Source organism: Heptranchias perlo, chromosome 10 (assembly GCF_035084215.1).
Source record: "Heptranchias perlo isolate sHepPer1 chromosome 10, sHepPer1.hap1, whole genome shotgun sequence".
In the NCBI taxonomy this organism is placed as follows: Eukaryota; Metazoa; Chordata; class Chondrichthyes; order Hexanchiformes; family Hexanchidae; genus Heptranchias; species Heptranchias perlo.
The window spans coordinates 51034900-51061670 of record NC_090334.1 but is presented as its reverse complement, the minus strand read 5'-3'; the positions used below and the strand labels follow the sequence as shown (position 1 = coordinate 51061670).

General features: G+C 41.9%; 2 protein-coding genes and 2 long non-coding RNA genes across 5 annotated transcripts in view; 2 read left to right on the top strand and 2 right to left on the bottom strand.

Annotated features, from left to right (window-relative positions):
- ppp1r13bb (protein phosphatase 1, regulatory subunit 13Bb) overlaps positions 1–3394 on the bottom strand; it is a 96918-nt gene extending 93524 nt beyond the window's left edge. Inside the window, exon 1 of the mRNA XM_067991726.1 lies at positions 2860–3394. Within this exon, the coding sequence (XP_067847827.1) occupies positions 2860–2868 (9 nt within the window). The 5' untranslated portion in view covers positions 2869–3394. The remainder of the gene's footprint in view (positions 1–2859) is intronic.
- Positions 2949–12770, top strand: LOC137326536 (uncharacterized). Its single transcript, XR_010964212.1, has 2 exons — positions 2949–3087; positions 12260–12770. It is a non-coding gene; the product is annotated as an uncharacterized lncRNA (long non-coding RNA).
- On the bottom strand, positions 4782–12355 carry LOC137326535 (uncharacterized). 2 transcript variants are annotated; one of them, XR_010964210.1, is made up of 4 exons: positions 12247–12355; positions 11736–11859; positions 10277–10297; positions 4782–4991 (listed from the first exon to the last, which is right to left on the bottom strand). It is a non-coding gene; the product is annotated as an uncharacterized lncRNA (long non-coding RNA). The 2 variants fall into 2 exon arrangements; XR_010964211.1 differs by lacking the exon at positions 10277–10297.
- Positions 12771–23386: 10616 nt separating the features above from the next.
- Positions 23387–26771, top strand: part of tdrd9 (tudor domain containing 9) — a 95302-nt gene continuing 91917 nt past the window's right edge. The window contains exon 1 of the mRNA XM_067991721.1: positions 23387–23553. Coding sequence (XP_067847822.1) covers positions 23387–23553 — 167 coding nt within the window. The remainder of the gene's footprint in view (positions 23554–26771) is intronic.

Genomic DNA, 26771 nt, shown 5'->3' with positions numbered 1-26771 from the left:
ATTTTTAAAATGCACATTGTATCAAACTAAGAGAGCACGGTCAGTTAAGAATCCAAAAGACAATCTGTATGCAGCTTAAATATCTGAAAAGAACCAATTTCCAACTCTGTAGCAGAATAGCCCCTGCAGAAGTATCATTCTGTATTTCATAAATCTTCTAAAAGGACTTACACCATTAAAAGTCTAACAGCTGTGTTTTGATATGTGCATTTACACCAAATCATGTAAACATTTTTAAAAAAGACATGGGATCTGTCCTTTTTAAAAAAAAACATACTCTTTAGATTTTCCCTTCTATAACTCTAGGTTAAAATTACAAATTAAAGTAGTTATAAATCTACAATAAAAGACAATGTAACAACTTACAGCCAATTAAAATATATCTCACTAATGACAGTGAGTTGGAGCAGTTGTTTTGCCAATGAGAAACATCCATAACTCAAGAGTATTAATTGACAGTTTCAGGTCACTCACAAGTGAAAAAAATCCTCTGAACTCACTGGTCACCAAGGAGATGCAGTTTATTCTGCAGTATGGGTGCATGGTTCGAGAGAACAGTAGGTACCTACTTAAACTCTAGAATTCTGTAAGTGGCTGCCAACCAAATGTTCCCATATCAGTAAGGCTATTTTCTTTGAAAGAAAACCTTTTTAAAATAGCTTCACTGAAGCTTCTCACAGGGCCGAGTGGAAGGGAAGCAGTTATTGCGAGGATTCTCCCGCTTCAGGCTCCTTGACCAGTCATCCAACAAATTTCATAGACCGCCCCCCCACCCCCTCATTATTTTTCACCCATTGCCCGGAGACACTCTACAGATTGCTGGAAGAATTTGGCCTCAAACATATCTACTATGACCCATTTTTCTTGATTCCCATCAAGTTCAAAAGACAGAGCGTTACTCAGTAGCTTAACATTGGGTCTCAGAAACCGGAAATGTCAGCAGTAAATCCCATCCCAACCCACAAACCATGCCTCTTATTGTCAGCACAGAACTGTATCAATCAACTACATTGTTCTCCCAGCCAAAACAGAGATGGTGAAAGGAGAGTGAATGAGACAAAAAACTTATAAAGCAAATAAATAACAAGATCTTCTTCAGTACTTTTTTCAAATTTAGTGCAAAGCACTGAAAATGCATATTCCCAAGAACCTTCAAGCATATGTTCTGCCAATATTTTCTGTTCAAGGGGAGGAAAAGCAAAATCTTGGTGGTGGGGGTGGGGGGGGAAGAAAGGTATAGAGAAGAATTTAAAGACGACAGACTTGTATTTATATACCGCCTATCATGACCTCAGGATGTCCCAAAGCCCTTTACAACCAATGAAGTACTTTTGAAGTGTAGTCACTGTTGTAATGTAGGAAACACAGCAGCCAATTTGTGCACAGCAAGGTTCCACAAACAGCAATGTGATAATGACCTGACAATCTGTTTTTAGTGATGTTGGTTGAGGGAAATATTCATCAGGACAATGGGGAGAACTCCCGGGCGCTTCTTTGAAAGAGCATCATGGGATCTTTTATGACCATGAGAGGGCAGACAGCACTTCCAACAGTGCAGCACTCCCTCAGTACTGCACTGGAGTGTCATCCTAGATTTTATGCTCTCCCTGGAGACTTGAACCCACACCCTTCTGACTCAGAGGCGAGAGTGCGACCAGTGAGCCACAGCTGACAACTTCGTGGAAATGATTGGAGGTACAAAGTCAGGTTGAAGAGGAAGGGGTTCCGCTGAATACATTTTACAATGATTGCCCCATTCACTGTTATCTGCTAAAACCCAATCATTCTATAAAATTCAACTACATTATAGGTCAAAACCCCATCCAACAGACAGCTGTGTATAGAATTGATGCAGTTATCATCTACTGCAGAAGCTACACATCCATCATTCAGAAAGGTATCTACAGAATAAGCTCTCTAGAAATTCAGGCAGTTCAATTGCAAACATAGATTTACTGGGTAAATGTAAGCATAAAATAATTCCACACACTAATGATAAATTGTTTTTAAAATTTGAAGTTAACAGCAAAAGTAGGGTATAGCCATATCAAGTCAAGAACTAAAGCTAGTGAATATGCCATATTCCCATTGTTGTTCCAGATATAGTTTATGGCAGAAATCTTTGATAGAATATTTGGAAGGACAAAGAACATCCCAAATTTGGCAAAAAAAAGCTAAATCTTACATTTTCTACTGCTGAGATATATATGATGGAATTCGTAATAGCTTTATCTGCTGACAGTCACCAAAAATGTGAGAGACTGACATGTCTGTTTTACTGAGAGAAATGCTTTTTTGATCTGGGGCAGACATAACAATTTATATTCCCTACAATTAACAAGGTGTTCTACTTTTTCCAAAGTTTTTTTTAATATAGCACAATAATCTTACAGCACTTTCCAAAACCAGTTATATTCTCATTTTATTCAAGCTATCAAGCATTTTAACCACTGTTTTTAAGTCTTTATAAACTCACTAATTAAAATTGTATAAGAAACATGTTAGGAAATTAATTAAGAGTACTGTAACCATCACAACTCATCTAAACCATTCCATAAAAGCCAACCGGGGAGGGATTTCCTTCCTGCTTATTAAATGAACATTTTTTGACAAAGTGAATATAAAAATGTAAATAAAATTTCGACGTTAACTGAATAACGTGCAATGATCGAGTGAAAAGGAGTTCACTGCGGTATTTGAGTTATCGGTTTCTTCTGCCACAATAGCGTAAAAACCGTACAATTTCTTTGATCTCACCTCCGTGGGTGAGAGAATATGTCGAAACGGAGTGTGAGCTTCTCCCTGAATTACATCAATTCACGTTACTAAGTCCCGGGACAGAAGCAGACAAACACTCACCGGCATCATTTTGAAGATGTCTCAGCACAATCCCACCATGCGACCAAAACGTTCAATGTCTTTGCTTCCCAAGTCAATCACAGCAGCGACCGGCAGGCGGCCCGCAGCAGCTGGGAGGGGAGGGGTCTGACTGGGGCACGAGTCCAACTCCAGGCCGCTGTTGGCTTCACCCTTCGCTCTCGGGCCAGGAAGAGAACAACGTCACGGGCGGCGATTTAAAAAGAGACGGTAAGTGCGCCGATTGACGGGGAAAGGCTGCAGCTGTCGCTCGGACCGGGCTCGCTTAGTTTAAAGGGCACTTTCCGTTGACGCTCGGTCCCAGACGGCCGCGCACAAAAGCGACGCCGCTGGTGAAAGCGCGCGAGGCCCAGTCAGCTGACGTCCCTCCCCCTTTCGCGTCATCGAAAGTTGGGCGTCAGGTAGGATTTGTGCTGGCGGACAGGCGGTGGTCGCTGTTCGAATTTGCAGCACTTAAAACACAAAGCCGTTTAATATACGCACGTCCTTTCCCGACTGTCCTTCACTGAAATCTAACCAGTCCTGCCCTGAGCTTGTGGTGGTTTCCTTAAACTGATTTAAACTTTTAGGTCAATCTGACAAGCGGGCGGGAGACGTCACGACAAGTTGCGCACTCGCGCGGCATCTCTGGAATGTGAACTAATTGTCTCCTGAGGGTGTGCAGGGCTGAGCAATGCAGAGGGAGGTGAGGGACATTGCATTGCACCAACTCGCCCACACTATCGCATTGGCTATGATGCACACCGATCGCCACCTGCTGTCGGAGGCTGCTTTAAACAGAGCGGACAATCACTTACAAACTCTTGGTTTGGAGCAGAAGGTCGGCACGGCCCATTTGTTTATATTGTAACATCGCGCGCTCGAAAAAAAAATTGCCAAGTTTCTGCTGCAGCTTATTGCCCAAGTGGTGAGCAAAAGTTTAATAAAAGTAATTGCGAGGTTAGCCGAAGCTGATAGACAACCTGGCACAAGTAATTGTAATATGTAGAGTAAGCAAAGCGAAGTTTGAAAAGCAAAACGTTAAAATTCACATTTTCTTCAATTTAAAGTGATTTTATTTATTAGGATGGTGTGAGTTTACATTGCATTAGGACAACTTTACAAATAAAAAAGTAAATGTTAGTGAAATTCCAAAGGAAAATCGGTTTGCGGAATTTGAAAAAAAAAATCTACAAATCGTTTTCACGATTGGGGAGGGGCACAATCTAAGATCAAATTTAACACTTAGTCCAATTGTATAGTGCATCAATTCGATGAGTTTTTTTTTCCAACCAAAACATAACAGAAAACTTTACTTCTTGACTCATGCCAGTTATTACTATTTGCAAACATCACCTCTTCCCACAAAGCATATCCTTTTAGACATACAACAATTGGGTAATCAAACAGAATTAGGGCATTGTAAAATCATATGTATTTTTGTTGCTTTTTAACCTTTATTTCTATAAAATTCACGTGCAGCCTTGAACCTATACAGGTTTTTCCAAAAATAGCAATAGGTGGAGGAAAGAACGCATATCCTAAATAGTTGCGTGGTGTGAATAGTTGGCATGAAAGTAATAGGAGAATATATACATACACCCAACAACTGCTTCCATCCAAGCTTCATACACCCAACAACTGCATCCACCCAAGCTTGTGCAATGAGACCGTGGAAAAATAAAAGTAATCCGAATAATGAGTATCCAACAATTGCCTCCACCCACTCATTCCAAGTTCATGCAGAGATCTTGGAAAAAAATAAAACAGATCCAAGTAATGCAAAAGCAGCAGAGTGAAAGTAAAACCACTGCAAAAAGTTTTCTTAACTGATCATTTTAAAAAAAACTACAAACCAGTTTTAAAGAGCAATAAGGATCATATCTTCATTTTAAAAAGGATTTCAGATCAACCAGGAGAGAATATTCATTTAAAAAACAACTTGCATTTCCAAAGCAAGATTTTATTGCTATCATTTCATAAACATGCAGCAGTACATCACAAGTTTGTACAAAATACACAGTATGCTTCCAGATGATATTCTTCTGTAACCCATTCAGTGGTGGTTCACATGATTTTAGCACAAGTCCATGTACCTCAGTGTTGGTATCAATGATGTCCTTGACTGGAGGATTCTAGATAGGGTAAAATAAAAATCAAAACTAGTGCACAATAGAACATTTGTAACTCAAATTGGGTGTTGCAATTTTGTTATCTCTTCAACAAAGAAAAGCAAGTATATTGTCCATCATTTGGTGCAGCAGGTAATAGAAGCAGGGGTTTTATTTTTAAGTAAGGATATGTTGTATCTCTAATCACTGGTGGTTCCTAAAACAGTGGGTGGTACATTTTGTCAACATGTTGCCCTTTCATCAGCAGGAAATATGTTTAAATTTGACCAGATTGATGGATTATCTCTTCCTTCTCTGCTGATTCTAATTTACACAAACTTGGCTGCACTTCAGAACAGATTAGGTCACAAGGGTGATGTGGGAAATGAGTATCACTGGTAGGTTGGAAGGTGACCAGAGGATGGTAATTAAGACAACTTTGCTTCCAACTATGTTGGCTTAAGGACATTTGATGTAGACAGTAGATCAGTGAAGTGAAACAGGTGACATCCTTCACTGTAATTACATAATTCACAAAAATCTACAAGTTTAAATACATGTCATCCTACTTCTACTCAATGACATACACTACCAACTTTAGTAGTACAAAAGATCTAGAGTAGTTGAGTTAATATGTAGAAGCTCTAAGCTTTAAATTATTACAGCAGTGTGCTTTAGTAAACTAGATGGACTCCAAAGAATTCTAGCCTTTATTGTACAGGCAAGGATAACAATTACAATTTTTTTTTTTTTTTTTTAAGTACACTCCACTAGTTGCTTTTTGAAAGCACTTAAAATCCTTGATGATTAGCTTCAGCAAAGAGCTGGTACAGAAACAATGGGCCAATGGTCTCCTTCAGTGGTTCCGAAGTTCCATGCATACATATAGTGCATTTCCTCAGTACGTCCCAAAGCACTTCACATCCAAGATATTTCAGGAGTGCAGTCACAGCAGCAAATTTGGCACAGCCAGGTCCCACAAACAAACAATGAATGAGATGAATGACCAGATAATCTATTTGTGTTGTTATCAGTTAGTTACTATTAGTTGGTATTAATGACTGATGGACAGGATATTGGGGCAGTTCCCTGCACTTCAAATAGTGCCATAATATCTTTAAAGGTCCACCTGAACATTGGTTCAATGTCTCACCCAAAAGATAACACCTCTGACAATGCAGTAATCCCTCAGCACTACACTTAAGTATCAACCTACATTATTTGTTCAAGTGGGACTTGAACCCACAACCATGTGACTCAAATGAAGTGCTACATCCTGTGTCAAGCTGACGCCTTCCTAATGTATATGTATTATGCTCTTCCAAATTATACCAGTCAACACTGAAACAGCATTACCCACAGCTATCAACATTTTAAAACCGATGGATTTAACATAAGGTAAAATTTACATTTTTTTTCCAGAGCTAAAATAGCAAATCTCCTTTGTCGCCCTCTCGGCCCATCACCAGTAAACTCAAGGTCACTCCTTGAAACAACTGCCATCACGTTTGTAACCAATTCACTTGTCTCACCTCTCTATGGGGTTAAGTTTTACACATCACCACCTAGGTCTTAAATGTGTTCTGCAGGATGAAGTAGGGTACATTTTGTATTGCAGCAATCAAACAAAAGAATGGATAATCAGGCTGAGATTAAATGTTCAGTTTACAATGTGAAGGTTTTACAACACTATTATACAAATCTAAACTGGATGTAATCATTTTTTCTACATTTTCAATTTGTGCATTTCCAATTGATTCTCTTGGGCCCATGCTTGCCGACACAGTCAATGGTTCCCTTTGATCAGACATCACCCTTCTCCCTTTCAAACCAGTACTCCCTTCTCAAAGCTCATCCTCGATCCATTCATCCTCTCCAACTATCATGCTACTCGTCTGAAAACTGAAGTCATCATTTTCAGTCCCAGCCATGAACTCCATTCCTTTACCATCAACTCTGGCTTCCTTAGCAAGTGAGGGAGAACCAGACCATGCAAAATCTTGGGTCCTGTTCAACCCTCAGCTGAGCTTCAAACACCCCCATGCTATCCATCATTAAAACTTCCACCTCACCGAAGTCTATACCATACTTTTGTCACCCCTAGAATCTGAATTCAAAATCATCAATGAATTCATCCACTGCCTTGTCACATCTTATCTCCACAACCTCCTCCAGCCTTACATCCCTCTCTCTTCGGTCCATCCACTCTGGCTTTTAGTGCATTTCCCCCCTTCGCCCCCAAAATTGGTGGTAGACCTCTCTGCTTCCTCAGCCTTACTCCTCGAGAGTCCCTCCCTGCACCCACCTATACATTTCCCTCTACATTTTAAAAAACCTTCTCAAGCCATCTTTTTTGGCCAAGTTTGGGTCACTTCTAACCCCCCCATGGTAGTTCAGCATCCGTTCCATTTATTTATTCCCCTCTGTAAAGCACCTTTTGATGCTTTCTATGTGAACGTTTCTATATAAATGCAAGTTGCTGGTTCTGCAAATTTATTGAAATAACATGGTGAAATACCAGTCATTCTTTTAAACACTATCCAGTTAAAAGGCTAAAGCCAAAATAAAAAACTATGTATTTTACTCCGTTAGATGCATGAAGCCATTGGTAAATTATTTCTTTCACTATCATCCACACATAGGTAGAAAGAACTTGCATTTACATAGGGACATTCTGAGAATGTGAAAGGTGCTAAGTGTTTGAGCTAATTAATTACTTTTGAAATGTAGTCACATACGTAGGAAAATGTGATGCCACTTTCACGCAGCAAGGTCCCACAGTCATGAGATAAATGATCAAATAATTTGTTTTGGTGGTGGTGGTTATTTTTATTCATTCTTGGAATGTGAGAGATGTTGGCAAGGTAAAATTTATTGCCAATCCCTAGTTGCCAAGAGGATTAAGAGTCAACCATGAAGTGTGGGACTAGAGTCACATGTAGGCCCAACTGGGTAGGAGAGGCTGGTTCTCTTCCCCAAAGCACATTGTTGAACCAGTTAGGCTTTTACAAGAATCCAGAAGATTTCATGATCGTATCCTGATACGAGCCCATAAATTATCAGATTTATTGAATTTAGTTCTACAACTAGCCATGATGGGATTTGAATTCACAACCTCCAGTTGCTCGTCCAGTATCTTAACCATATGATGAAGGATAAATGTTGGTCCAAGCACCAGGAGAACTCCTATGCGCTTTTCCCAACAGCACCACGGGTCTTTTACATCCACCTGAACAGGCCGACAGGGCCAGTTTAACATCTCGTTCAAAAGGTCAGCCTAAATTAGGTGCTCAAGTCCTGCAATGGCTTAAACCACCACCATCTTCTTACTCAGAGGAGGTTTGGGGGGGGGGGGGGGGGGGGGAGGGAAGAGGAAGGAGGAGGGGAGAGAATTACGATTGTTAATCCAGTGAAATAGAACTGCATGGTGCATTTATCTTAGTGTTGTCAGCAATAACATCCAAGCTACTGTAAGCACTACAAGATAAATAAAGCAACATTGGTGTTTGTGAAGACACTAAGATTTACTTAAAAAGGTGAGTCTTCTTGCAACATTGGAAGACAGCATGCAAAATATACATTGCGGCTCTGATGGCACAAGTCATCATCAGTTATGATTGTGGACAAACTGAGCACTCAGTCCCCCCTTCCAGCCCAGTAAAGCTTTGGGGTTGCACTGACATGCTGGGGTAGGGTTCCAAAGGCATTTTGGTATCTTCCCCAAGTGGCCATTCTTTATGTGTAAGCTTACACTGCGCCCACGGGTGGGAAAGATAACAAGGAAATGGGGAGAGAGCAGGGCAGTGTGATTATCTTTGGACTATTCTAACAATGAGCCAGCACATATGATGGGCCAAATGACCTCCTTCAGTGCTGTAAACTTCTATCGTTCCTTCCAGAGATTAAATCTGGGACCTTCCAAGACTGTATGTCACAGTTCTACCATAGACAGCACATTTAACAACCGAGCCTTCCCTACCCATTGATGAGGCCCAGCAACCAGAACAAAGTGACTTGAGGAATAATGTGCTATATAAATGCAAGTTTTTTAAAAAACCTTGCTGTCACTGCTACTGAAATCCTCATCCACCCATCACCTCCAGATTCACCTTTTCCAACACCCTACTTGTTGGCATTGAGCTCTACCATACATTCCTTCAAACTCACAACTCCGTTGCCCACATATTATCCCACATAAAATCCTGCTCACCTATCTACCTGATCCTTGTTGACGTCCCTTGACTCTCAATCCCTAAGTGCATCAATTTCAAAACAGATGTCCTCATCTTCAAACCCCTCCCTTTGCAACCTTCTCCAGCTCTACTTCCCTGCTCAGATCTATCACATGTTCTCTGTTCCCTCCCCTACAGTCAGTGGGAGAGCCGTAGGCCATCTTACTTTCATTCTGGAACTCCATCTCTCTCACCTTCAAAATCTCCTTTATGACCACTATGTTGAACCCCTTTCCTATTTCTGTTTGGGTCTGGACCCTAACTCTGCCGTGTTTTGCTGGATAAAGGCTCTATACAAATGCAATTGTTTGTTGTTGTAGTGCTGCAAAACTTGTCCTGCAATAAAAATGCAGCCTATTTCACAGCATCAGAATCTTATGGTATTACACGACCACTTCTTGAAGCAGTTCTCTAACAAATGCTGCACTCGATGTCCTTTCAAAAAAAAATTAGAAATCAACATAAGATATGTGACTGCATTTTGAGTCCCACTGACATAAGAGTATCAGTAATATGTGCAATAAACATTTGGAGTCTCAGCGAGAGACATTATCAACCTTCACAGTGATCTGTGTTTCTGGGAATGAGAGGAATAAAAATAAGAAATTTAGGGAAGCGCAGCTGCCAATTTGCACACAGCAAGGTCTCACAAACAGCAATGAGATAACGAGCAGATAATCTGTTTTTATTGATGTTGGTTGATGGATAACTATTGGCCAGGACACTGGTCGGATTTCTCTATTCTTTGAATGGTGTATTGGGATCTTTTACTCCCACCTGAGAGGGTAGATGGAACCTCAGTTCAACATATCTTTCGTAAGACGGCGCACCTCCAACAGTACTGCACTGAAGTGTCAGTCTACATTATGTGCTCAAGTCTCTGGAGTTGCAGTTAAACCCATGACTTTCTGACTCAAAGGCAAAGCCAAGGAGAGTTTGAGGGAGTGGTGGTCACTGCAATAGTACTAAATAATTATGCATATATGTAAAATGTAAAAAAAATTAATTGGCTCAATTGTAAAAAGCTACATTTAGCTTAGAACAGTCAAAAGTTTAAAACGGACATTAAATACTTACTGTCTTTTACTGCCTTTTTACCTGCAAGAACAGAAATAATGAAGTTATCAAAAAGTAAATATCTCTTAAATAAGAAACCAGCAAATTAGCACAAATCCCAGGATAAAGCTAGAAAAATCTACAAGCTTTAGATTTTAGTAGTTGGAAAACAGATCAATGTTCTCAAAAACAAGTTTTGTCTGGCAAGTACTTCATTGCTCCAATCTGACTCAATGCAACTTAATTAAGAAGTTGCTGGACTTCTAACTCTTCAAAATAACTCAAAACCATTGTCCAGAAAAACTTTTTTGAACAGATAAAATTCTTGGGGGTGGGGTGGGAGAGATGTTTTCCTTTAGCTATTAGCTCTACATTCCTGAGAAGTTATAATTATGAACTTCCCCTCTCAACCAAAAAAACTAATAGTTCTCTCCCAGCCCAATTTAGAGGTAGCTATAGAATTTAATGAAAAATCTTGGATCCTTCAGTCTTTTGGAAGGTGGGAACTTAGTGCATTTCATAGCTATCCAAAGTGGAAACATCTGATTGCAAATTTCCAAACAACCAACATTTGCAATTTTAAGTTTGTAAAAAAGGAAAATGGACAAAGTACTCAATGAACACAATCACAAGAGGTTATTTGCTTCAACTTGGTTTTAAAATGTATATTTGCACCCTATGTCTTCAATAGTACACTGGAGCATTAATGGGCAATACCAGACAGGGAGGATACAAGTGTGATCCACCACTCTCTACTTAATTTCCAGCGTGAGCTGCACTGAGCAGTGACCACAGTATGTCTTGTTTGGGCTTGCGAGAAAAAGAAAACATAAAACTGATGGGAGTGTAGACACTAGGTTGACACTACAGGGCTAACTTTACATGTCAGAAATCTGGGCACCAACTACGCATGATTTTCCAACTGATGTAAATCCAAATTTCTGATATGTGCTGCCAGCTGTTGACACTTCCCCTTGGCTGTGTCAACTCAAAAAAGTTACCCATTATACACTTCCCAGCAGACTCCCATATATCTGACGGGTGACTAGTTTCTTGGTGACACGTTTTCAGGAATCAGTAAAAGTCAGGGAGATGTTAAATGATAACTGTTGAACCTATTTTATTTGTTAATTGCTGCAATACAGAAGAGCACACTGTACAAAAGAACCCTACATCATCTGCTAAGTCATTTTTTCTAACTTTAGTGCCGTGTGCCACCATTTGTCAAATATTTTCGTTATGTCTAACGTCTGACCTAAGGAATGATGAACGAATTAATTTAGTATGAACACGAAACTTAAACATTAAGTTTTGCCGGAACATAACTTGCCGTTCAAAATGCCATGAACGGCGGATCCAATTAGTAAAATTATTCTGGGGGCGGGTCGGGAAATAATCAACAGAATACCATTAACAACAGATCTTATGAACTACTAAGATAAATAAAACGCGTTCAGATTTTGCTTCTCAGGACACTCACCTCCATATGACACCTTGTAGAACAAGGCGGCCGTGATAGCTATACTAGGCCACAACTCCCGATAAGCAAGAGCATAAGGTTTCATTTTAACCCACCACTCTACAATAGCGCGACCGGCCATGGCCTGCGGGTGAGAAGGAGAAAGTTAGGATCGCGGAACGGTAGAAAAGGACGGTAATTACCCTCAAATCAGGGATGACTTATCAAAACGGCTGCGAAATAAAAAAAATTAATATAAAAAACTGCTCATCATAAATTGGCTTCAGTTCCCACCAACATGCAGGATCCACACCCGTTACCGGCAGCTGACTGAAGCCCTCAGCCGGCTCGGGGCGGGGCGGGGGGGGGGGTGTGAAGCCGTTTCTTAAACTACTAGGCCTGAACGGGACCATCCTCGGACAGGACCTGCTTATATGATAAAAAGAGAGAATTCGCGATCAGACACCCTTTACCGCAAATGTCACAGAGCCGGCACCCCCGACTTATCACACATATTAAACCAACAACTAACGTTATATCCTTAGATCCGCTTCCTCACTGCCTCAGCCCCAGGAAGGTCACCCGCTCTAACCGTACGGTCCGTGCAACAGCCGCCGATCGTCTGAAAACAGCAAGAACAACCAACTCGTCACTGGCACCACCCACAGCCCCGCCTGGTGGACGGACCAGTACTCCTGCAACTTGTAAGGCGACCAAAAGATCAGAAGAAACTGTAATTTCTGGGGTCGTTACAATGGTGTCCGAGGAATGCGTAAAAGATATTGGTGCAAAAAAAAATAAGAAGAAAGAAGGGCACTGTGTCTAACGAGATAATTTAGCAGGGTAATAAAATTAAATGGTGCAGAGATGCTGTTGGTCGTGCAATGATGATGTATAAACCAAAAGCACCTGGCGCTAAGTAATATACTTGATAATAAAATTATGGCATGGGTGCACAGTCCATCGAAACCTGCTACCTATTTCCGCGACCGGTGGGCACCGCAAGGACTGGAGTGCATCCTGGATCGATGTAATAAAATTATAATTTGACACTTATTTTGGTTTTATTGATTTGCTGCACATAAAAACACACCCTAACCCCCCCACCCCACCCCGCTTATAAAAGAGGAGGCCTAAAACACAAAAATTAAAAAAAAGAAATCTGCTACCTAAAAATATTTACAGTGGAATTCCAATGTTAAATGTCAACAACTAGTATTTATATGGTGTCTCTAACTTAGTACAAAATCCCAAAGCCCTATACAGAGGCCTAATCAAAAAACAACTGGATGCCAAGCCAAATGAGGTATTAGGAGGAGTGACTAAAAGCTTGGTGAAAGAGGTAGTTTTTGAGGACAGTGTTAAAGAATGAAGGAGCCGGAGAGGCAAATGGAGGGAATTTCAGAGCATGGGGCCTAGGCAGTTGAAGGCATAGTCATCAATAGTGAGGCAAAGGGAGGGGGGATGCACAAGAGGTCTGAATCAGAGGAACAGAGTTCAGGGGAGGGGCTGTAGCATCGGAGGAGGTTAGAGATAAAATGATGAGTGAAGCTACGGAGGGATTTAAACATGAGGAATTCTAAATTTGAGGCATTGGGGGACTGGGAGCCAATGTAAGTCAGTGAGGACCTACATTGATGAGCAAGCAGGATTTAGATAGCATATGGGCAGCAGAGTTTTGGATGAGCTGAAGCTTACAAAGGGTGGAGGATGGGAGGCCCGCTAGGAGAGCATTGGAATAGTCGAATCTGGAGGTGACAAGGGCATGGATAAGAATTTCAGCAACAGATAGGCTTGAGGTAAGGGCAGATATGGGCAATGTTATGGAGGTGGTAGAAGGCAGTCTCCGTGATGGAGAGGATATAGGGTCGGAAGCTCAAGTCCGTGTTGAACAGGATTTTGAGGTTGGAGGATGTCTGGTACAGCCTGAGACAGTGGCTAGAAAAGGGGATGGAGTTGATGGCAACAGTATTAATCTCGGTAGTAGGGAAATTATTAGAAACGATAATCCGGGACAAAATTAATGATCACTCAGATAAGTGTGGATTAATAAAGGAAAGCCAGCATGGATTTGTTAAAGGCAAATTGCGTTTAACGAACTTGACTGAGTTTTTTGATGAGGTAACAGAGAGTGTCAATGGGGGCAATGCAGTTGATGTGGTGTATATGGACTCCCAAAAGGCGTTTGATAAAGTGCCGCATAATAGGCTTGTCATCAAAGTTGAGGTCCATGGAATAAAGGGGGCAGTGGCAGCATGGATATGAAATTGGCTGAGTAATAGGAAACAGAGAGTAGTGGTGAACAGTTGTTTTTCAGTCTGGAGGAAGGTATACAGTGGTGTTTCCCAAGGGTCAGTACTAGGACCATTGCTTTATTTGATATATATTAATGACTTGGACTTGGGTGTACAGGACACAATTTCAAAATTTGCAGATGACACAAAACTTGGAAGGGCAGTGAGGAGTAGAGTTATAGACTTCAAGAGGACATAGGCTGGTGGAATGGGTGGATACGTGGCAGGTGAAATTCAACTCAGAAAAGTGTGAAGTGATACATTTCGGTAGGAAGAACGAGAAGAGGCAAAATAAACTAAAGGGTACAATTCAAAAAGGGGTGCAGGAACAGAGAGATCTGGGGGTACATGTGCACAAATCGTTGAAGGTAGCAGGGCAGGTCGAGAAACTGGTTAAGAAAGCATACGGGATCCTGGACTTTATAAATAGAGGCACAGAGTACAAAAGCAAGGAGGTTATGGTGAACCTTTACAAAACACTGCTTTGGCCACAACTGAAGTATTGCATCCAGTTCTGGGCACCGCACTTTAGGAAGGATGTGAAAGCTTTAGAGAGGGTGCACAAGAGATTTACTGGAATGATTCCAGGGATGAGGGACTTCAGTTATGTGGATAGACTGGAGAAGCTGGGGTTGTTCTTAGAGCAGAGAAGGTTGAGGGGAGATTTTATAGAGGTATTCAAATCATTAAGGGCCTGGACAGAGTAGATAGAGAGAAACTGTTCCCATTGGCGGAAGGGTCAAGAACCAGAGGACATAGATTTAAGGTGATTGGCAAAAGAACCAAAGGTAACATGAGGAAAAGCCTTTTCACGCAGCGAGTGGTTAGGATCTGGAATGCACTGCCCGAGGGGGTGATGGAGGCAGATTCAATCGTGGCCTTCAAAAGGGAATTGGATAAGTACTTGAAAAGAAAAAATTTGCAGGGCTATGGGGATAGGGCGGGGGTGTGGGACTACCTGGATTGCTCTTGCAGAGAGCCGGCACAGACTCGATGGGCCAAATGGCCTCCTTCCTTGCTGTAACCATTCTATGATTCTAACAGTACAGAGTTTGCAGCAATGGCTTCAGTATTCGCAATGTTTAGCTGGAGGAAATTGTGATTTATCCAGGACTGGATGTTGGATAAGCAGTTTGACAGAGGCAATGAAGGGGGTCACTTTTAAAACTCGTAAAGGATAGCAATTACAGTCGAGTTTGCATAATGTTAATTTGCCTATTGTTATAATCCGCATATATTGGTGGCTGGTGCCGGCAGTGCTTGGTATGTTTTTTACACATTTGAGTTCACTGACTGTTATAGTCGTATAATATTCTAATTCATCTAATGTTATGCAAAGATCAAATAAAGTTACACCATATTCCAACCTGCAAGGTGGAGCTTAGAAGAGACATTTCCTGGTCGTCAACAGAATACTTTACCCCTTACTCCAGATGCCTTGTATCAGAGTGATCAAGAAATTGTTACACTCGGTACACGCAGTACCCGAATGTTACAATAAAATATTGCAATATCTAATTAACCAACTGTAAGCTCACAGGTGCATAACTTCACTGGATCAACAACCTCACAAAACCTTAAAGACTCTTCAAAATAAGACCCACAAACCCAAAAGAAGTTCTCCTTATTTTTAAATGAGTCTTCCTCTTCAGCTTCAGTGGGCAAAGGCACTGATTGTGTTAATGCAGCCCTGGCCATAGCAGCTGTTATTTTTGTGAAAATTGAATCAAATTAAAAAAAAGTGCACAGATCTGAATTCGAGCTAGAAGTACGAAATTATCACTGGTCTGGACAAAAAGTCAAAGTCACAGACTGAATTAGCAAAAGAATATGGTGTCACTCAGGTAGTCAGCAGCAAAAGCTATAAAGAACAATGGGATTCTGTCTCGAAATGGCAGTAGTGGAGGCTTTAGAAGTGAGATAAAACCACTGCGCACTTCTCAACACAATGCCGTTGGAGCAGAACTTCTTGAATGGTTCACAGCAGTGTGCGATAAAAATCTCCCTGGAATTTCAGAACAAATTTTATCAGAAAAAGCTCTCAAAATTGCTGAAGAAATCGGGTTCAGCGATCTCCCTAAAGTCAACTTAGGATTAATCAAGAGATGGAAAAAAAAAGTCATGTCATAACTCAAAAGAAAATGGTTGGAGAAGCCAATGAAGTGACCGTTGAAATGACAAACGAATGGCTTTTGGCAATTCTGCCTGCATTACTTCAAAATTGTCAGCTTTGTGATGTGTTCAATCTCGATGATGCGGGTCTTTACTGGAGGTTTCTGCCGGGCGGACTCACACCTTTTGCGAAAGGAAGTGCGTTGGTGGGAAATGGAGCAAGGATGCCATGACTCTTCTTCTAGGTGCCAATATGAGCAGATCTGAGAAGCTTCCTCATCTGTTTATCAGTAAAAGTGAGCGGGGGAGTGGGGGGGGGGAGGGGGAGGGGGGCAAGATATTTCAAAAATGTACGACAGTTTCCTGCAGGCATCATTTACCCATTCAATTGGCGATCCTGGATGACTTCTACGATTATGAGGAGTATATTCAATCTCTGGACAGAAAATTTCAAGCTCAGGCTAGAAGCGTGTTAACCATAGATAACTGCCCTGTGCATCCTAAAATTTCTGGTCTGATGAATGTGGAACTTGTCCATCTTCCAAAGGATAAAACTTCCAAACTTCAGCTGATGGACCGTGAAGTTATGAAGCTTTTCAAGGGTCACTATCAGAAATTTTTGGCAAAAAAAGACCACCTGCTTACGAAGCCAAGACTGAATTCTCAATCAATTTGCCAGATGGCATGAATTTCATTGCTAAAAGTTGGGACTCAGAGCAACATTGTGCACCGCTTTTACCATGCGGGTAAAGAGGAAAATTTGGTGGAGCTTGAAGAAATTGAGGCCGACCCTGAACTGCACAGCATTTGGGAGAAATTCAGCAAGCAGAACTGATCCATACTGATGTCCCTCAGTTTGACTATATTGCAGTAGGTGACTCCTTAATCATCTGAACCTCCATCGAAGCTTTGAGGTGACGCAAGTCAGAGTTAAATAATAGCGAGAATTTTGAAGATAATGATGTTGCTCTTGATCCTCTGACTTCAGTAGGTGTCTCAAGATGCTCCCTGACATTTGATATTATGTGCAATGCTCATCTAGCGACTTGACTCAAAAATGTTGGGTAGTCTGGCAAAAAATTGATGAAGCATTCACACGTGATTCAATTTCAAAGATAAAACAGTCCAAAGTAACAGATTTTGTTAAAAAAAAACACTTATTACGGTGAAATCAAAGTAATATATTGGAATTTTTACATTTTGTTTCTTATCCTTGAAATTGTAAATGCCTTCAAAACAGTGTTTGCAAGTGATTATAAGGCCTCCATTTGCTGTAGTACATATAATGTTATAATTTTGTTTGGACCGACAGAGTGTAACATCAGGCAAACTCAAATAATGGACAGAATAATGGAATTCAATCCCTAAAGCACTCAGAATACATTCTAACAAGAATGGAATTTGAATTTTACAACCACTGTAGATCAGTGGCCATGATGTTATCCCCCTTCATGGTAGAAACACCCCTATTGTTATCCTCTGACTCTCTGTGAGTGACACCATGGGAGATCTATTAGTTGGTTTTAAAACCTCACATTGCAACCATTTGCACTGGAATATATGCAACATCGACTGTCACTCAAAATGCCCATTCAGTTGCATTGTAACAAACTTTTCCAAGTTGGCTATTCTTGCTTTTAACCAGGCACGGAGGTTAGCCACAACTCCTCCCATTTTGTAACTCGCCAGTAATGAAGGTTTCTTCACTGATGTCCCTTCTCAACCTCTCTGCAGCCTTCAACACAGTCGACCATTCCATCATACTCTGTCGCACCTCTTTCTTCATCCACCTCCGTGACACCGCAATCTAGTTCCATTGTTACTTGCCTCAGTGCATGTAGCTCTTCTCCCCAAAGGTTTCTCCTCTTGAACTAAGATAGTCTTCTCTGGTGTGCCAAAGGCCAAATGGAGGCCCTGTCCGATTCCTTATTGGCCTATTTTGACAACATCATCTACAAGCATGGGGTTAGCTTCAATATGTACACCAATGACATCCAGATTTATCTCTCTGCTTCCACTCTTGATTCCATTACAGTAAGACCAAAGGCATCCTGTTCAGTTCCCACCCGAAACCTTTTATCTTCGACACTGATTCCGTTTTGATCCCTTACTGCTCCATCAGTGCATGTCCTGTTTGATGTCCTATTTTGCCCAAAGCTGAACTTCAAACTGATACATGCTCCATTGTCAAGATCACTTACTTTCACCTCTGGAAGATCACCTTCACATATTCATACCTCACCCCTACCCTTATCACTGCCCAAACCCTCATCCATACTTTTATCTACTCAAGGTTTGCTTTGCCAGCTAGGTATACCCTCTGCAAACTTCAATTCATCCAGAACCCTGCATTCCATATCTCATTGCAAGATTGATATGTATCACCCTTGTCTCTGCCGGGGTTCTCTACCCCACAGTGCACCTTAAAAACATGCGAGCACAGGAGATGCAACACCTGTCCTTTCACCTCCTCCCTTCCCAATGTCCAGGGCCCCAAACAGTCCTTCCAGGTGAAACAGCGTTTTACTTGTACTTCTTTCAATTCATCATACTGTATTCGCTGCTCACAATGTAGTCTCCTCTACATTGGGGCGACCAAATGCAGATTGGGTGATTGCTTTGCTGAACACCTCCACTCAGTCCGCAAGCATGACTCTGACCTGCAGGTTGCTTGCCATTTTAATTCCCTGTCCCACTCCCACTCTGACATAAGCCTCTTACATTGTTCCAATGAAGCTCGATGGAAGCTCGAGGAATAGCACCTCATCTTTCAATTAGGCACTTCAATAACTTCAGACCATAACCACTGCTCCCGTTAATTTTTAATTTTTTTTGTGTGCGACTGCAGCTGCTGCTAATGGTTCTGCTGTTGCCACAAAGATCAACAAAGGGTCACAAAGATCAACAAAGGGTCACAAAACAGATAGTAAGGGCTACAAAAAGAGAGTATGAAAAGAAACTCGCAAGGGATATCAAAACCAATACGAAGAACTTTTATAGTTATATTAGGAAAAAGAGGGTGGTCAGGAGCAGTGTTGGCCCCTTAAAAACTGAAAGTGGGGATATTGTCATTGACAATGGGGAAATGGCGGACATGTTGAACAATTATTTTGCGTCAGTATTTACAGTCAAAAAAGAGGATAGCATGCCGGAAATCCCAAGAAAACTTATATTGAATTGGGGACAGGGACTGGATGAAATTAACATAAGTAAAGCAACAGTAATGAAGAAAATAATAGCACTAAAGAGTGACAAATTCCCAGGACCAGATGGTTTCCATCCCAGGGTTTTAAAGGAAGTAGGTGAGCACATTGCGGATGCCCTAACTATAATCTTTCAAAGTTCTCTAGATTCAGGAACTGTCCCTCTAGATTGGAAAATTGCACATGTCACTCTGCTTTTTAAGAAAGGAGAGAAAGGGAAACCAGGGAATTATAGACCAATTAGCCTAACATCTGTTGTGGGGAAAATGCTGGAGTCTATAATTAAGGATAGGGTGACTGAACACCTCGAGAATTTTCAGTTAATCAGAGAGAGCCAGCATGGATTTGTGAAACTTAGGTCGTGCCTGACAAACCTGATTGAATTTTTTGAAGAGGTGACTAAGGTAGCGGACAGGGGAATGTCAATGGATGTTATTTATATGGACTTCCAGAAGGCATTTGATAAGGTCCTACATAAGAGACTGTTAGCTAAGATAGAAGCTCATGGAATCGAGGGAAAAGTACGGACTTGGTTAGGAAGTTGGCTGAGCGAAAGGCGACAGAGAGTAGGGATAATGGGAAGGTATTCACACTGGCAGGATGTGACTAGTGGAGTCCCGCAGGGATCTGTCTTAAGAACATAAGAACATAAGAAATAGGAGCAGTAGTAGGCCAATCGGCCCCTCGAGCCTGCTCCGCCATTCAATAAGATCATGGCTGATCTGATCCTAACCTCAAATCTAAATTCATGTCCAATTTCCTGCCCGCTCCCCGTAACCCCTAATTCCCTTTACTACTGTCTTGGGGCCTCAATTATTCACAATATTTTATAATGACTTAGATGAAGGCATAGAAAGTCTCATATCTAAGTTTGCCGATGACACAAAGATTGGTGGCATTGTAAGCAGTGTAGATGGAAACATAAAATTACAAAGCGATATTGATAGATTAGGTGAATGGGCAAAACTGTGGCAAATGGAATTCAATGTAGACAAATGTGAGGTCATCCACTTTGGATCAAAAAAGGATAGAACAGGGTACTTTCTAAATGGTAAAAAGTTAAAAACAGTGGATGTCCAAAGGGACTTAGGGGTTCAGGTGCATAGATCATTGAAGTGTCATGAACAGGTGCAGAAAATAATCAAGAAAGCAAATGGAATGTTGGCTTTTATATCTAGAGTACTAGAGTACAAGGGGGCAGAAGTTATGCTGCAGCTATACAAAACCCTGGTTAGACCGCACCTGGAGTACTGTGAGCAGTTCTGGGCACCGCACCTTCGGATCGACATATTGGCTTTGGAGGGAGTGCAGCGTAGGTTTACTAGAATGATACCCGGACTTCAAGGGTTAAGTTATGAGGAGAGATTACAGAAATTGGGGTTGTATTCTCGAGAGTTTAGAAGGTTAAGGGGTGATCTGATCGAAGTTTATAAGATATTAAGGGGAACAGATAGGGTGGATAGAGAGAAACTATTTCCGCTGATTGGGGATTTTAGGAGTAGGGGGCACAGTCTAAAAATTAGAGCCAGACCTTTCAGGAGCGAGATTAGAAAACATTTCTACACACAAAGGGTTGTAGAAGTTTGGAACTCTCTTCCGCAAATGGCAATTGATACTAGCTCAATTGCTAAATTTAAATCTGAGATAGATAGCTTTTTGGCAACCAAAGATATTAGGGGATATGGGCCAAAGGCAGGTATATGGAGTTAGATCACAGATCAGCCATGATCTTATCAAATGGCGGAGCAGGCACGAGGGGCTGAATGGCCTACTCCGGTTCCTATATTCCTATGTTCCTATGTTTCCTATGTTCCTATATTCACAGCTCCTCTAGATCTTTTGTTTCTTAACTTGTCCCATTATCACCCTCCTTGCCTTGCACCATCATCCCTTTTGACATTTAATCACTCCTGCCCTCCACCCTATCAGAGACCTTTCCTTTTGTTCTTTCCTCCCCTCCCTCCCCACCTTTCCCTGGCTCTGTACTTGCTTAAAAACTGTTAACTCTTTAAAGTCTTCCAGTTCTGATGAAAGTTCTTCGACCTGAAACATTAACTCTGTCTCTTTCTCCACAGATATTGCCTGACTTGCTGAGCTTCTCCAGCATTTTCTGTTTTTATTTCAAAAACATTCTCCTCATTTTCAAATTCCTCCATGACCTTGCTCCACCCTACCTTTTCCAGCCCTAGGTCCCAGTTTGCACCATCCACTCTTCTGACTCTGGTCTACTGTGCTCTTTCCTTCTCTTTGTAGTATTATAAATGGTAGAACCTTCAGCTGCCATTCACTATTGCACCCTCTCCGTAAATCACGCTACCTCTCTCTCTTTCTTTAGAAGTCTTCTCAAACTCATCTCTTTGACCACACCTAACTTCTCACCTATGTTCTGCTTCGTTTCCACTGTTTTTTCTGTAAAACTTCTTGGGATGTTTCACTATGTGAAAGATGTGATTAACTGTTGGTAGAACAAACAGTTTATGCCATGGTTCCTATTGAGTTCTTAATTTTAATAAGATGGATATTAAATTCACCTCTAATATTAAATATCTTATGAATGTGTGTTTGTGCACTGTAGTGCTGCAAAGTACCTTCAACCAATTAGATGTGCTATCACCCTCCTAGTGATTTGGTCATATACATTGTTATATGCAGAGGTAAGAAGGCATAATTGAGGAAAGTAATGCTTTTAGAAACATGTTCCTAAAATGGTTTACTTGGGTCTATGCTCTCTCTTTACCTCTGGTGAATTTGTCCTGTCTGCTTGGCTCAGCTGTTGATACTTTAATGTCTAAATCAAAAGGCCATGGGTTCAAACTCCACTCCAAGATTTGAGTACAAAATTTAGGGTCACAGTTCAATGCAGTGTTGAGGGAGTGCTTCGTTGTCAGAAGTGCCATCTTTTGGGTGAGATGTTAATCCAAGGCCCTGCCTGCCTGTTTAGGTGGACATAAAAGATCTCATGAAGAAGAGCAGGAGAATTAACCTGGAGTAACTGGCCAACATTCCTTCGTCAACCAAAGGAAGATTAATTTAACATTCGTTCTCTCATTATTGTGTTCAAATTGGTGCCCGTTTTGTCTTCAATATAACTGTAACTCCTCTTTTGTGAAGCGTTCTAGACCATCCTGTAGTGCAAAATCCTGCAATACAGTGGAAATAATGGCAACGCTCGCCGCAGCTCCTGCAAATTAAATTAACGAAAGTACTTACCGCGGGATCTGTGGCGTCGACTTGCTTGATTTTGAACTTTAAAAAAATTGTGCGCTATCAACTCAACCGCTGAGCAGCACGAGTTGACGCGCAAAGAACAGTCTGTGAGACTAGAAGACACGGCCACAAAATCTGTCAGGAATAGAAGTCACGCCCACAGATTCAGGTGTCACTGCTCAAGCAGGCAAGCAGACTTCATTCATTTAAAGTTAGTTATTCTGTATGTCATTGTAAATAAAAAAAATGTAAATGAAAAGCCAAAGAAATAATTGAATTAAATTAAAGAGACAGAAGGGAAAAGTAAAAAAAAACATTTTACATTTTTGAATTTTTTTAATGACCAAAAACTATTAAAATAAGGAGTTATATGAGACTCCACATTTTAAAAAAAAGTTATTTGGCAGTCATTAAGACTATACACGTTGTTAAAAGTTAGTTTAAATCTGGTATTTTTAAGCGTACCTGTTTAGTGGCGTAATTAGTTACTTTCCAGGTGGGCAGATGAGCAAGTTCACACTTTATCAATGATTTCCCTGATTGCAGCCGACCATGGCCCTTTAATTCGAAGCTGTCATATCGCCCCCTCACCACTCGGAGCAAGCTCGTGATTTTAGCGTTTTACTGCACATGTGCAAACGCGGGAACTTGGTCCTCCGATTCACCACTAAACACTAGCAGCGCTGGTGAGCTCCTCCGTTATTGCGGGAGCGAGTTCTGCAGCCCCCCCCCCCCATTGATTCGCACATGCGCAAATGTGAAAAAAAGGTCAGTGCGTTGCTGTGGCGATAGTGCGCAGGCGCAGAGTACCTCATGTCGTTGAGCTCGGAGCGTCAAGGCTGTTGGTAGCGCCGCCATGATCAGGAATCTGATGGCACAGCAAATTCAGGACTGGTTTACCATCGGCAAGACCGTCGAGTGCGTCGAGCTGTTGGGAGGAAAACGCGCTTCTTTTGCGGCTGATCCAACGAGCTCAGATGCAGGGCAGCACAGCCCAGAACCTGAAGCCTCGGGACCAAAGCGGTGAGAATGGGTCCGAGCCTCGACAAGTAGCGCGTGTCGGCGCAGCCCCACGAGATCCAGGGCTCTCAATGTGCTCACTCTCCTGTAGATTATCGGCAGGTGCAGTCTCCAAAGAGGGATAAATGTCCACTACCAGTAGCACAGGCACCGGTTCCCAGATTCATTTTTTTTTCCAGGCCCCCCCCCTTTTAGTTCCCAGATTCCCAGATGTACAAAAACATGAAGACCCATGGTTATTTTTCGTGCCGCGAACTACTTTAGGTTTACTGCATTTCCAGAGATACCAAATAAATTAACTTCATTGAAAGTACTGGGCGAGGAGACGTAGACTTCATCCCAAGAATCGTTAGCGGGTGTACGTCCATAGATTTGCCCCCTATTTTGTTACTTTTACGTAAATATTTTGTGGTCCTTTAGATAATATTTTATAGGTGGTGGCTGTGTAATTGAGCTGGTTTATTCTGGTGAGGAACAAAGGTTTTAATTGCTTGGAGAGATTTGTATGCTAAATATCAATAAGGCAAAGAAAGTACTTGCATTTGTTTAGCAACTTTCACATCCTCGGTGTCCCAAAATGCTTCACAACCAATGAAGTACTGTTGAAGTGTAGCCATTGTGGTAGTGGAGGGAAATGTGGCAGCCAATTTGTGCATAGGGTAGGATATCTATCCTAAAGTTATATACAGACTTGGCAGATAAATTTCACTGAAAATACTTGTAGTTTGTGGTTTTTTTTGTTTGTTTTCATCTTTTATGAAAGATACAATATGCAAAAAGTTTTTCCCTTTACTGTGAGAGGATGACTCCCTGTTTTCTAAGTTACCATTTTTCCTACTTGATGTATTTCATGCGCGAATGGTAGCTGAGGAGAGCTGCATTGCAGTTCTCAGCCCTCAAAGGATTGATGGCAAAGTATAAGAAGTCTAACTGCACACAGTGAGGTGACTGAAAATAAGAACTCTAATATGTGCTCATGGTGCAAACTTGAATCTCATTGTAGTGCTGCGTATTGGTGTGTGATGTAGCAGCTCAAAATTGGGCATCCATGAGGCACTGTGGGCCATCAGCAGCAGCAGAATTGTATTCCAGCACAATCTGTAACCTCATGGCCCGGCATATCCCTCACTCTACCATTACCAATAAGCAAGGGGATCAACCCTGGTTCAATGAAAAGTGTAGAAGAGCATGCCAGGAGCAGCACCAGGGGTACCTATAAATGAGGTGCCAACCTGGTGAAGCTACAACTCAGGACTACATGCATGCGAAACAGCAGAAGCAACATGCTATAGACAGAGCTAAGTGATTCCACAACCAACGGATCAGATCAAAGCTCAGCAGTCTTGCCACATCCAGTCGTGAATGGTGGTGGACAGTTAAACAACTAACGGGAGGAGGAGGTTCTGAAAACATCCCCATCCTCAATGATGGCGGAGTCCAGCACGTGAGTGCAAAAGACAAGACTGAAGCATTTACAACTATCTTCAGCCAGAAGTGCCGAGTGGATAATTCATCTCGGCCGCCTCCCGTTATCCCTACTATCACAGAAGCCAGTCTTCAGCCAATTCGATTCACTCCACGTGATATCAAGAAACGGCTGAGTGCACTGGATACAGCAAAGGCCCCGACAACATCCCGGCTGTAGTGCTGAAGACTTCATAGAATCATAGAAGTTACAACGTGGAAACAGGCCCTTTGGCCCAACATGTCCATGTCGTCCAGTTTATACCATTAAGCTAGTCCCAATTTCCTGCACTTGGCCCATATCCCTCTATACCCATCTTACCCATGTAACTGTCCAAATGCTTTTTAAAAGACAAAATTGTACCCGCCTCTACTACTGCCTCTGGCAGCTCGTTCCAGACACTCACCACCCTTTGAGTGAAAAAATTGCCCCTCTGGACCCTTTTGTATCTCTCCCCTCTCACCTTAAATCTATGCCCCCTCGTTATAGACTCCCCTACCTTTGGGAAAAGATTTTGACTATCTACCTTATCTATGCCCCTCATTATTTTATAAACTTCTATAAGATCACCCCTTAACCTCCTACTCTCCAGGGAAAAAAGTCCCAGTCTGTCTAACCTCTCCCTATAAGTCAAACCTTCAAGTCCCGGTAGCATCCTAGTAAATCTTTTCTGCACTCTTTCTAGTTTAATAATATCCTTTCTATAATAGGGTGACCAGAACTGTACACAGTATTCCAAGTGTGGCCTCACCAATGCCCTGTACAACTTCAACAAGACATCCCAACTCCTGTATTCAATGTTCTGACCAATGAAACCATGCATGCTGAATGCCTTCTTCACCACCCTATCCACCTGTGACTCCACTTTCAAGGAGCTATGAACCTGTACTCCTAGATCTCTTTGTTCTATAACTCTCCCCAACGCCCTACCATTAACGGAGTAGGTCCTGGCCCAATTCGATCTACCAAAATGCATCACCTCACATTTATCTAAATTAAACTAACTTGTGCTCCAGAACTAGCTGCGCCTCTAGCCAAGCTGTTCCAGTACAGCTACAACACTGGCATCTACCCGACAATGTGGAAAATTGCCCAGGTATGTCCTGTCCACAAAAAGCAGGACAAATCTAATCCAGCCATTTACCGCCCCATCAGTCTACTCTTAATCATCAGCAAAGTGATGGAAGGTGTCGTTGACAGTGCTATCAAGCGGCACTTACTCACCAATAACCTGCTCACCGATGCTCAGTTTGGGTTCGGTCAGGACCACTCGGCTCCAGACCTCGTTACAGCCTTGGTCCAAACATGGACAAAACAGCTGAATTCCAGAGGTGAGGTGAGAGTGACTGCCCTTGACATCAAGGCAGCATTTGACAGAGTGTGGCACCAAGGAGCTCTAGTAAAATTGAAGTCAATGGGAATCGGGGAAAACTCTCCAGTGGCTGCAGTCATACCTAGCACAAAGGAAGATGGTAGTGGTTGTTGGAGGCCAATCATCTCCGCCCCAGGGCATTGCTGCAGGAGTTCCTCAGGGCGATGTCCTAGGCCGAACCATCTTCAGCTGCTTCATCAATGACCTTCCTTCCATCCCAAGGTCAGAAGTGGAATGTTCGCTGATGATTGCACAGTGTTCAGTTCCATTCGCAATCCCATAAATAATGAAGCAGTCTGAGCCCGCATGCAGCAAGACCTGGACAACATCCAGGCTTGGGATCATAAGTGGCAAGTAAAATCCTGGAACACCCTTCCTAACAGC